The sequence below is a fragment of the Monodon monoceros genome, unplaced genomic scaffold, assembly GCF_005190385.1.
Source record: "Monodon monoceros isolate NGI ecotype Baffin Bay Population unplaced genomic scaffold, NGI_Narwhal_1 Super_Scaffold_15, whole genome shotgun sequence".
Lineage (NCBI taxonomy): Eukaryota > Metazoa > Chordata > Mammalia > Artiodactyla > Monodontidae > Monodon > Monodon monoceros.
The window spans coordinates 88,106,460-88,119,211 of NW_021703771.1; the positions used below are offsets into that span (position 1 = coordinate 88,106,460).

Sequence of the window (12,752 nt, forward strand, 5' to 3'; positions counted from 1 at the left end):
GCAGAGGATGCAAAGGCTAAATTAGGGCCAGTGATGGATGGGGTACAAAGAACACTTCAGGTGACAGCGATGGAAGCTCTGTAGTCAAGGACACAAGCTTCATTTATTCATTTTTCCAACATTGAATACAAATGGAAAGTAAACTATGTTGCCAGGCACCATAACACACCCTGGATTGCAGCAATCCAGTGTCAGGGAAAGGAAGCAGGTACGGAAAACAGCATCGATGGTACAGCCCCACATAGTACACACCCACACTCGCGTGTGCAATCACACAACAGTTGCACTCTCGGAATCAAAGCTTCAAACTTAAAGGGACAAAGTGAAATCAATATTCCCACATACTCAAGTTTCATTAATATTTAACATTGCTTACATCTTTTACCAAAAAATCTCCCTCTGCATTTTTTTTTTTTTTTGCGGTACGCGGGCCTCTCACTGCTGTGGCCTCTTTCATTGAGGAGCACAGGCTCCGGACGCGCAGGCTCAGCGGCCACAGCTCACGGGCCCAGCCGCTCTGCGGCATGTGGGATCTTCCCGGACCGGGGCACGAACCCGCGTCCCCTACATCGGCAGGTGGACTCTCAACCACTGCGCCACCAGGGAAGCCCCTCCCTCTGCATTTTAATAGAAGATCATTCACTTTTCTGGGTTGATTTGCAGTTGATGTTACTTTCTCTTAATCCTTTCTCCTAATTAAGATTCTTTAAATTTTGTGGAACTCCTTCTCCATCTAAATCCTTTTCACAAGAATTTCAAAATCATTTCCTTACTTGCCGTGTACTTGCTTTCTTCCTTCAATGTTCCTGTCCATGGGTATCTCATTATTTTTTTATATTTCAGTTAGAGAAATTGTCCATCGGCACCAAATGACAAACACTTTCACTGTAAAAGAAAACACCCTCGATTTCTCTTTCTCCCCAGTAAAGGTCTACTTCCTAAGTTCATCTCCCCGCACTCGATGAATGCTGGCATGTAATCTTTAATATTACAAAATTGCACCAAAATACAGGCTGACAGATAGAAAAGCTATGATGTGAGACTTGTATGAAACAGAGGAGACCATGCCTGGGCAGCGGCCGGGCTGAAGGCCACGGCCGTGACCGTGTCCATGCGTCCTGCCAGTCTGCAGCAGGAAGTGCTGGAGCTGGTTTTGTACACGAACGCCTAGACGACTGCCGACTCGGATGAGCCACAAGGAACTGTGCACAGCTGAAGTATGTTCGCCAGCTGACCAGGCATCAGAGCAGCAGCTCGTCGACAAAATGCCGCCTGAGCCACGGAGGTAACGTCATGACATGTGCTTTCCTCTCTTCCCTTTTAGAAAGTTTATCATCTTCACGAATTTACTTCATACTTTCTATTTTCCATCATAAGCTTCCACAATACCCTGTGAACAGTTTTAAATATACGTTTATTAGGTGGATGGACCTAGAGTCTGTCATAGAGTGAAGAAAGTCAGAAAGAGAAAAACAAATACCGTATGCCAACACATGTCTATGGAACCTAAAAAAAAAAAAAAAATGGTTCTGAAGAACCTAGGGGCAGGACAGGAATAAAGATGCAGGTGTAGAGAACAGAGTTCAGGACACGGGGAGGGGGAAGGGTAAGCTGGGACGTAGTGAGAGAGTGGCACGGGCATATATACACTACCAAATGTAAAACAGATAGCTAGTGGGAAGCAGCCGCATAGCACAGGGACATCAGCTCAGTGATTTGTGACCACCTAGAGGGGTGGGATAGGGAGGGTGGGAGGGAGACGCAAGAGGGAGGGGATATGGGGATATATGTATATGTATAACTGATTCGCTTTGTTATAAAGCAGAAACAAACACACCTTTGTAAAGCAATTATACTCCAATAAAGATGTTTTTAAAAAAACGCTATTTAAACCTTTACATATTTTTTAGCTTTTCAATTCAAATTAGCTGTCTTGTGTTACATATTTACATCATAAAAAATGCAAATGCAAAATCTCATTCAGACACACAAAAAAAGAGTAATAGCCAATCAGATTTTTTAAATATGTAAGGAAAAAACATCTGCTATAATTCTTAAAGATATCAATAAATCATAAAAAAGATTTACATACTTTCATTCTAAAAATAAGCCATTTAATGATATAAAACATAATTCAAAAATATGAAAATATGGCCCTCACTTTTTTGTGAACTGGATGATAAAATGAGTTAAATTCTGCTTGTCCAACACAAGGAGACAGCTACAGGGGTAATTCTCAGAAGAGGTCATTACAATGTAGCAGGATGCTTGCAAAAGAGCATCACTGATGCATGATAAATGTGGCTACACTTGTCAGTAAGCTTAGAAGAAATCAGAAACGACCTATTTTCTATTTTACTGGAAATAGGACATTTGGGCCAATTGTGATTTGTGCTTCCCCTGAATTTGGACTTGCAGGATGACAGGCCTTACGGGGCTGTGGTTAGTTGGAACTCTTTGATGTACACTGCGTAACTGAACAGAAATTTAAGAAAACAAGCTATTAAAACATGGTGTAAACCTCCGTAACCTTAAACTCCTGTCCTTTCATTCCATCGTATACCATTCAGGTGTTTATTTTCAGGAAGTAAAACCAGTTATTTTCCCATCAAAACCCCTCAGAACCGTTTTTCCCAACCTAACACCTCTCATCCAAGAGCACGCCACGGTGAGTCCTGGAATACCACACTCGGCACTGAAAGACCCTGGGGTCTGCGGTGACTTGGGCCCCTGTCCAGTCCCTGTGTGAGCAGCTGCCCAGCACAGACGACATCCTTAGCCATTTCCTAAAGCGAATGCACTGAAACTCCTAGCGAAAAGACACGCAGTTTTCAGAGAGAGGAATTCTCCCCGCGCTGGCATCCCAGACGGTCACTCATGGCCCAGGAGGGAGCATCTGGAAGGAAACTTCCCAGGACCCCTGTAGGGTCACCCCCCTGTAGGGGCACTGGCTCAGAGAGGTGCCCACTGTGAGGGGGCCTCACAGCACTGTGTGAAGACGGGTCTAGTCACGGCCCACCTCCTGCCTGGACTGTCCCCACGCCCTCCCTGCATCGCCCCGTGGCTCTCTGGTCCAGACATGGCCACAGAGCCAGGGACCAGGAGGACAGGGGCCACGGCAGACGCTGGGCAGAGCACGTGGAATCTGGAGGATGGTCTCCCGGAGCTGCTTTGTTCTCTCCCGAGGGAACGAGGGACCCTCAGACTGCAACTTCAGGACCCACCCAGCACGGAGGACCTGGGAACACCCCCGACAGAGGGGAACCTCGGAGGCTGGTGCTGGGTCCCTGAGCAGGAGCCTGGCTGGAGCTGCCGCCAGGGTCACCAGGTGCCTGCTCCTGGGAGCATGAGGAAGGAGCTAAGTGCAAAGCCCCTTCACCCTCCTGCAGCCCGTTCTGGACCCCAGCCCCGGCCCCCAACACGCAGAGCTGCACCCAGAGGCTGAGCTGGGCCCCTGGCGGCACGACTGAGCCATTTCCAACGTCCGCGTAGACAAGGGGATGCGCAGCACCCACGCACATGCACTCGGGCGCTGTGAGGGCACCGGCCTCCTCCTCAACCCCTCCTGATGGCCCCCCGCCCGGAACAAAACCCTATGTGACCAAGGCCCATGAGCCCAAGGGACTGACCCCTGCCCGGGTCAGCACCCCCAGTCCAACCCCGCTCCTCCGTGACCCCGCTTCCCAAGAGCTGGGCTCCCCCATCAACCTGGCTCCCTTCCCCACGTCACACACCTGCGGCTCAGGTTACCTGTCAGGGAGGGTCCCCCAAGGGGCTCAGGCTCAGGGTGTCTGACCTGCGTTGAACCCACTTGCTTCTTTCTTTGTAAGACTACAAAATTCTCAAGTGTCAGGACCTTGCTGTGTCATTCACTCATGTGCCCCTGTACTTGGAACAGTGCCAGATACCAGTGGTTGCCAATAGGTATGATACAACTAAAGGGGTTCATTCACAGGTAGATTACTATACATGTGCACACGTGCACACACGTGCAGGCACATGCGTATGTATATACACACATGTACATGTACACAAAGGTGCGTGTGCGCATGTACACATAAAGCCTGCACATATATGTGTGCATGTGCACTGCGTGTTACATGGATATACACATATGTACCCACACACTGGCTTTAAGGCGGGAGTTGTTCAAATAAACACTGCCACAGTAAACCACCCTGGGTTATTTCGACTGAATTTTTTACAGAGAGAAAAGAGAAGCACTTGGAAAACCAGATCTTGACAAAACTTAATCTCCTCAAAGTTTCATGTAAAATCCACTATTACTCATTATTTTTGTCAGAGCTATAAAAACAGGGAGCCTTTAAAAGAAATGTGTCACTTCTTAAGGTGCATCTCCTCGAAAGGGCGCTGCAGGGTAAGTCGTGCGGGGAGAGGCTCCCGGCGCCCGGCCCTGGACTCTGCGGGTCCGCCAGCTGTTCCTGCCCTTCTCCCGAGGCGACCCGGCGGGCTCTGCTCGGAATCGAGCTGCACCCGAGCCCCCACTGGAGAAAGCAGCTTATGGCCCGACCCGGGCGCAAGGAGAGCTGTGCTCCGCTAGGGCCGGGAAGAGCGCCACCGGCGCGTGCGGGACAGGCGCGCTGAGCGCTGCGAACCCGCGCCTGCCACCCAGGGACGGGAGGTGCGCGTCGTAGCGACCCCTCCGGTGGAAGTGACACCAGATCCATGCCGAGCCGGCCCCGGCAGAGTGGGGCGAGACACAGGAGCTGGGCTTCCCACGTAGGACACCCAGCCGCCTTCATCTAAGAGAGCAGCTCACCAAGACCACACCCACGGCCCAGGCCACGGGGTCCCTCCTGCCTGAGGCGAGGCCCCCGACGGCTCAGCTGGGCGCTAAGAAGGAGGTGGCATCCCAGCCTGGTTAAATACTGCGCCATGGACCAAGGAGTTTAACGTGAACGAACAGTGTTTGGGAAAAAAAGGCAATTTAGAAGAGCAAAAAATGTATTTAAAATGCCACAATGCCAAAACATAAAACGTTCACAGGGTGTTAAAGGGACTTGACTGACCCCTGCTGAGGTTCCAGCAGAAAGAGACTCACAGGCCGCCTTACGTCAGGGCCGTGGAGAACCTGAGGCAGGATAGACCCTCCCAGTGCCCCGTGGGCAAACAGAAACGCGCCTCCGCACCATGCAGATGGGCCCCTTAAACTACCCGCGGCAGCCCCCTGGGCTCTGACTACGCAAGGCATTTTTGAGCGCCAACTGTATGTCAGCCAGGTACGGCTCTGTCCTCAAGGAGGTCGGAGTCTCAGGATCTCACGGGGAGGGTGCGTCACACACCGTCCCCCGGCACGGAGAGCTTTAGGGAGGCACGGCCGCTGAGCAAAGGAAGGCCCTGATTTCAACCAGACAGGCCAGGGCGGCCTCGTGGGGCAGCGATGGGGCCAGTCTTGACACAGAAGCAGGAGTTTGCCGCTGGTCCAGGCCACGGAGGCAGGTGGTGGGAGGTGCAGTCTGGCCATCTGCCAAGACCTCCCGGGGGAGTGCTGTAGACGTGGAGCATGTGAGCTCATCTGTGTTCTAGTAACAGCTCCCCGAGGCTGGACAGGAAGAAGCCAGCGTGGGGACCCTCACCCAGTGGCCTTCTGCCAGGGTTAAGAGCATGAGCTCTGCGGCCAGCCAGTGCCTGAGGTCACACGCACGGCCCACAGGTCTCGGGACTTGCCAATGCTAGGGTCTCAGCCGCCTCGTCTGTGAACTAGGATTCCTGTGAGGACACCACGCCGGAACATGTGGCGCATAGGAACCCTCGGTGAGCAGTATTTATCACCAACTGCACCCAAGGGGGGACAGGGAAACATCTGGGGTTTGCCCTTCTTCTGTCCTGGTCAGTGCCCCTGGGGCATCTAAAACTCTCCAGGGCTTGGTGCATGTCACAGCAGCGCCCACGGTGCAAGAGAATGGCCTGGGCCCAGCAATTCGGGCCCCCCTTGGATGCCCGGCCCGAGACCAGAGGGTCCACACCCACACCTGAGGAGACCAGGCAGGGATGAGACAAGAGCAGTGGCCAGAGTCTGCCTGCAAAGTTGATTCCAACTCGGAAGCAGCTGGGACCTCGAGGAATTGAAAGCCAGACGTTGAAATGGTGGCGTGTGTTTTAGCAGCAGGGTGGTTGGGGAAGAGCCCGGTGCAGACGGGCTGCTTGGAGTGGCAGGAGACAGCCGCTGGGACAGGAAGGCTGACAGAGGGCTGGACCGCACACCCCTGTACCTCCCTTCTGAGGGTCTGCACTCACCGCGGTAACACACGTCAACCCTCTTCCGGGATTTTAAATACGAGTCAGTCTGGGAACAGACAGAGGCCTGGGGACCAGTCCAGACCCTCCAATACATGGGAAGTTGAACGAGTTCAGTCAACCTGCTTCTCTATTTTATGTACCTTCAAAGTCCCCGTAAAATCAAGTTCTGTCTAACAATAGGAAGGACGTGGGATTCCAGCCAAACGCAGACTTCTCTCATCTTCCAGACAGAATAAATGTCCCAGTCCTCATTGCTCTGCGGCACCCTTTCCTCTCATTTTACGATGCTTAAAGAGTCAGCTTTGTGTAAATGTTATTCACGCCCACATCTACCACCTTCTAGATGACAATTTCTTTGAAAGCAGAAATCATTTCTAATTCAGCTTCTGACCTTCTACTGCAGGAAGCAAAATTCTGTGCATTTCTCCTTAAACTCGTGGGAACAAACGAATTGTGTGAAATTAGTTGCACGCAAAGATTGAAAGTTTTCTAAGGCAATGTCCACCAGCCTTCATAAATTTGTATTTTAAAAATGGCTTCCAGTTAATGACTTTAGCATATGCTAAGAAATTCACATGCATTATCTTATTTAATCCTTATAACAGAGAAAAGTATTCTATGCAAAAGGTTAACATATCTTCTTTTATGAAATGGAAACAGAGGAAGATGTCAGACAAAACAGCATCACGTTACTTTTCAAAATGAAATAACTTCTCTGAGAATATGAGAAAAACTGGTTACCTAAGTTGAAAAGAATCGTCTTTACCATTATTCTAAAGCCAGGGCTTTATTTTTATAAGTAAAAGAGCATCTAAAGCTCCAAAATCGTATTTTTCATTTTTAACTTAAACAGATGAAACAAAGTTGGGAACCAAATTGAAAAAAAATCTCACACTAGGCTCTAATATGCCAAGTTTCAATCAAGTCTTTATGACTGTGATAAACTCCAGAAAGAAATAAAGATTAGAGCATGCAAAAAGAAAATGTAGAGTGGAAACGCTGACAAGCCATTTTCCACACGCAGAAAATGATGACGGTGACGACGACAGCAATGATGATGACAGCTTTGAAACGACCACCTTTAATAAGAGTCACGTACAATACATTCAAAAGTTAAATGAGCAAAGAAATCTTTTTCTAATACTGCAACTCATAATACTTCAGAGACAGCAAGTGTCCGAAAGCATGGAAAGAAGTATGTTTTAAATGCAACACTTAACAGCATTAAAGGAACATCACATGTGAGATTCCTATTTATCTTCATGACTGAAACATTTTAACTAAAGGATGGCGATATTTGGTAAATTTGGTCAATTCTTACTGCATTATATTAACTAAAGACTCTAAGAAACTCTGCAAAAACTGATCAAATACACAACCTATGTAACATTTCAAGAGAGACACTTGGATGTTAGAAATATGTATCTTTAAGATAAATTTTATGTACCGCATTTTGAGAATAGTACATTAAACATTCTAAGTGCTATTCGTCAAACTGTAACCCCTAGAGTCTGTGTGCAGACTGGTCTTTTCAAGAAACCCATTGCCCTCAGCACGTACATCTCATTTCCTGTAAGGGACTGTATCCTTTGCTTTCTGTTGGTAACAGTCAGTTGTGACTCAAGTCAGCAGATTCCAGGGATGGACAGCCATCCCAGGGGCACAAGGACCTGCATCTGGAGGTGAACGCCTCTGCCCTTTAAGATTCTGTGCTGGGGCTTCCCTGGTGGCGCAGTGGTTGAGAGTCCACCTGCCGATGCAGGGGACACGGGTTCATGCCCCGGTCCGGGAAGACATGCCGTGGAGCAGCTGGGCCCGTGAGCCATGGCCGCTGAGCCTGCGCGTCTGGAGCCTGTGCTCCGCAACGGGAGAGGCCACAACAGTGAGAGGCCCACGTACCGCAAAAAAAAAAAAAAAAAAACAGTAAAAAAAAGAGAGTCCTTTTAAGCAATGTGGTAAGACTTCACTGAAATAAAGAGGATACCCTTGAATCATCATGCAGATTTCAGAAGGCATTATACATTAAACCTTAATTTAGAAAGCCATTCCAAATATATCAAAAATCAAAATTGTAGCTGTAGTCCTACAAACAAAAGTTTTGTTCACAAGTCTCTCAGTTGTTCTTTTGGGTAACAAAGTGTCTTCTGAACTAAACTGTGAGGCAATGAATTCATTGAAGGGGCCACCTCCTCAATTCCCCGATTTTCAACCGTCAGCTGTGAGTATTTTTAAACACATCCTCTATAGAGACAGACTAGCTACATCCTACAGAGAGAACCTGCGGATTCACAAAGGCTGCTTCGCATTCCCGCAGCACCTCCATGGCTGTCACCCAGTCCGCCTAGCGCTTGAAACACCCAAACGCTCCACCACATTTTAAGTGAAAATGGATTACCAGTAAAATCAAAAACTGGGCTCATAAACTAATCAAAGACAAAAGTGTAAACATTAACATTCGATACAGAATTAAAGTGTCTTCTAATGTCAAGGCTTAGAAGAATTTCATGCCCAGTAAAAACTACCGTTGAACCTGGCAGCAAACTGATTGCATCGTACCTTTGCATCTGCTAAACACTTTAAACAAAGTTGACAAAGGCTGTGCACTGTCAAAAACTCACTCGCTTTCCTTTGACAAATTTGGTGGATGGGACAAGAATGGGCTCCCGCCGTGATGGCGGCGCTGCAGCCGCACTGAGGTTGAAACCTCCAGGGTCCTGCTCCAGCCAGCAGCAACCACGAGGCCTGTGACTCGGTTGGGAACTCCTTCCAACCAGAGACGTACAGATGGATGATTAGGTATGATTCTGAGGCCCAACAGGAGAGGCCTGACCACAGCCCCTCCCCTAGCTGATCCCAGGCAACTGGCCGGAGCCAGTGGGCACACTGCTCAAACGGTGGGGAGACCCGGGCGGTATGGATTTCCAGGTGGGAAGCCAAGAGTCTACTTAGAGGTAAGTGAGGCTGCAGATGTCAGACACCCCATAATAGAGGTGGAACGGCCGTCCGGCATGTAGGTACTGAGATGGAAGACAGGTCTGGGCCAGAGGTTAGACGGCGAGGCCGTGGGCGGGAGAGACCCCAGGCACAGGCTGCACACATGAAGGACAAGCCCTCGACACAGCACGTGGTGGGTAAACTTCATCAATGTGGCATAGGAGGGACAATGTACCAGTGACCTAACCTTCAATGTTTAGCCCAGAGCACTGTCTTAAAAAGTATATGTGGGAGGGCTCCCCTGATGGCGCAGTGGTTAAGAACCCGCCTGCCAATGCAGGGGACATGGGTTCGAGCCCGGGTCCAGGACGATCCCACATGCCGCGGAGCAATGAAGCCCGTGGACCACAACTACTGAGCCCACGTGCCTAGAGCCCGCGCTCCAAAACAAGAGAAGTCACTGCAGTGAGAAGCCCGCACACGGCAACGAAGAGTAGCTCCCGCTCGCCGCAACTAGAGAAAGCCCGCGCACAGCAATGAAGACTCAACGCAGCCAAAAATAAATAAATAAAATAAAATAAATTTTTAAAGAAAGTATATGTGGCAGAAAAGTATAGAGTAGAAAGAGTACTAGGTTCAATAATAAACCCGATGCTAACACCAAAATATGCAGAAATCCTCATTCAAGGCCAGAATAATCAGGGTGACACATTTCTGCTATAGGTGCTTTTTGGTTGGTTGGTTTGGGGTTTTCTTTTAGCAAAAGGTTCTAGCATAAAAATGCCACATTTCTAACCAAAATATACTAGAACCTGTAACACCTTGTATCAGTCCTTCTGAAATTTCAAGTATAACACTTTTCAGAAGAATTTGACTTAGACCTTTGAATAAATTAAAAGTTTATAAAATGAGTGTCTGAAGCTCAGAGCTTTGCTTCTAAATAAATTAAAATCAGTGCTCTTTAAGTTAAAATGATGATGTTAGCCACAAAAGCTCAAAACTTAAAGTTTTGGAATCAATTTGCTATTCAACAGCAACCGCTGTAATTTTTGTCATCTTCCACATGAAATGGGGTAAACCGTTCAGTTCATCACAGGGTGCACATACTAAGTGTAGCAGTTTACTTTTTAAATGTACTAAATTACTATGTTATTTAATAGGCCAGAAGCATCAGGTTAAATCACCCTGCTATATGTCATATGCTCTATTGCCTCCAGTTTTATTTTTCCTTTGAGGCTCTTTTCACTACTGAGATGAAGCCATTACACAAAGGACCATGAGCTCCCCGAGTTCCCGGCGCTCAGCCCGAGCCTGGGGCTTGGACCTTCAGCACATGCTTTTGCTGGAAGGGCAATGGTAAGGATGTGATGGGAGGACAGCAGGAGAAAGGATACAGGAATAAAAATCACTCACTGCTGATAAGCTAGTAATCTGCTGCATCTGTCATGGGGATCCTGAAAACAGGCGTGCACCTGCTCTTCTGTTTATACCTGGAAGAGAATGAAATATGATCCATCATTTTGTTTCCCTTTCACTACAACTAAAGATTCTACCTTAAAAAAACTTGAAAATAAAAAAAAGTTTTCATGCCACTTAATAATCATATTTTACTAACACTAAAGGAATAAGCACGGCTGTAAGCACGAAAGGCGCGTCACACGCGACCCCTCCATCAAACCACAAGGACACCTGGAAGCACAGCAAATACAGAGCAGGGACGGGAAGCGAGCACGCTGGTCTCGGGAAGAGGAAAGCGGGGGGGAACGGGGCTCGGAGGGGAGGCCTCCAGTTTTCTCTGCAAGGTTTCGTTTCCTCAAAAAGTTTTGAAAAAAAAGACAGTAAAGCATTAATATCTGCCGAAGTCAGGTGTGGCCAGGCAGGTGTTCAGTAGCCCACACGAACGTACGTCTGTGGATATATAAGAAACATTCCGTAATTTCAACTTATTATAAACAGCAATGGTTCTACATACGAAATGAGTTAAATATGTTGCTGAACCAGGGTGGTGACCCCCTTTCCTGAGCCCCGGCCACTGGCAAGATCACCCCAAGCCCAGGGACGGCCCTACAGGGAAGCTCCACGTGTGGAGAAGGGGGATTTCTGGTAACAGGAGGCTATTATCACATTTTGGATGGCATTTGTAAATGTAAACGCTTTATTTACACATAACTCCTTGTTGAAATGCGGCACCCCGAGTCCAGAGAGGACAGGCCCGAGAGGAGATGACTGCCTTCATGCGGCGCCTTTGCTGGTGTCGATGTGATGCTCGAGCAGCTGAAACTCAAGGCCGAGGACGACAAAATAAACGCGTCTATGTATAAAACTGCACAGACTGTACAGGCTTAGGAAATGTCTTTGCCCTGCAATGAAAATCAGTAATCATTACTAACAAAATAAATGTCAATAAAAACTCTACTGCTCTAAATATGAAATCCTTTCATCCTAATACCAAACATCTATTTATTCTAAATGTATAGAATGTACTTTGTTAGAACCAGCTTAGTTTTTGGTTTTTCTTCCTGACTTTCTAAAAGATGTTACATGATTAAATTTTACTGTAATGAGTGTTTTGAATTCTGGCCGTTTAAAAACTCTAAAATAACTGGGCAGTAAACATATTCAAGCCAAAATTCTAAACCTGTTTTAAAACATAGTTCTGAGGTGTCTCCTGCCTCATTGCACAGCCCATGTCACAGGGTAGAAGTTGATAGGACTAAGGGCCTAAAACAAATTCCCTCTCTCTTCACTGCTGCCGAGAGCCTCACCCTGCAGAGGCCTGGGAATTAACCAACTTTCCCTTCCTGATTAGTTTCCCCAGGATTCAGTCCCTTTTTACAAGACTCATAGAAAATAAATGCTAACAGCTTTCTTGAAAATATGCTTTTTGCCAGCACAATCTGATGAATCGAAGCCACGTCTCCTGTCATCACCTCTTTTCCTGTCATGTTCCTGTCCCCCTTTCCCATTCTATTTCCAAATGATCTACTATAAGTTCACTGAAACATTTTTTTCCCCAGAAGGTACTTCCTCCACATAGTATCCCTCGGGCATATTTTCATCTGTACTATAAAATCACGTTGAATTTATATTTAAATTATTCCAGTATTTTAGTATTAATCGCTGTCATTTTTAGGCACACAAACGAAAGGCTTATTTAACTGTGTGTACATATGTGCACGCATGCATGTACTTGTGTGCTGTGCGCGCATGCATGTCACGTATGTGTACACACACACGCACACCACGCACGCACACACAGAAGAAAGTCCTGAACCATCGATCAGTGTCACTGTGCTGCCCAGCTGCCCAGCCTCCTGGTTAGGGTAGGACACGGGGACCCTGGAGAAGCTCTGCTCGGACAGCAGACTGCCCGACAGTCTCCCTGGAGTCACCATTACCAGACGCAGTGCCAGCTCTGTCCTGCGGACCGACCACACCTTCAGCGTCCGTCCCAGGAAGCGGACAGTGCTCACTGCTCTGTCGTGACCTGAGCGGGACAGAGCAGGAAGGAAGGACCGAGTACCTTCATCCAAAACACCAGAACCGCACCTCGTCCA

The 12,752-nt window shown here is 47.8% G+C and overlaps 1 protein-coding gene across 1 annotated transcript in view; it reads right to left on the reverse strand.

Annotated features, from left to right (window-relative positions):
• Positions 1–600: 600 nt before the first annotated feature.
• The window catches only part of WDR27 (WD repeat domain 27), a 36,576-nt gene continuing 24,424 nt past the window's right edge, over positions 601–12,752 (reverse strand). The window contains 12 exon segments of the mRNA XM_029223556.1: positions 601–1,167; positions 3,225–3,593; positions 8,770–8,965; positions 8,967–9,065; positions 10,462–10,537; positions 10,590–10,624; positions 10,626–10,685; positions 11,241–11,259; positions 11,439–11,480; positions 11,483–11,515; positions 11,518–11,555; positions 12,436–12,682. Coding sequence (XP_029079389.1) covers positions 1,030–1,167; positions 3,225–3,593; positions 8,770–8,965; positions 8,967–9,065; positions 10,462–10,537; positions 10,590–10,624; positions 10,626–10,685; positions 11,241–11,259; positions 11,439–11,480; positions 11,483–11,515; positions 11,518–11,555; positions 12,436–12,682 — 1,352 coding nt within the window. The 3' untranslated portion in view covers positions 601–1,029.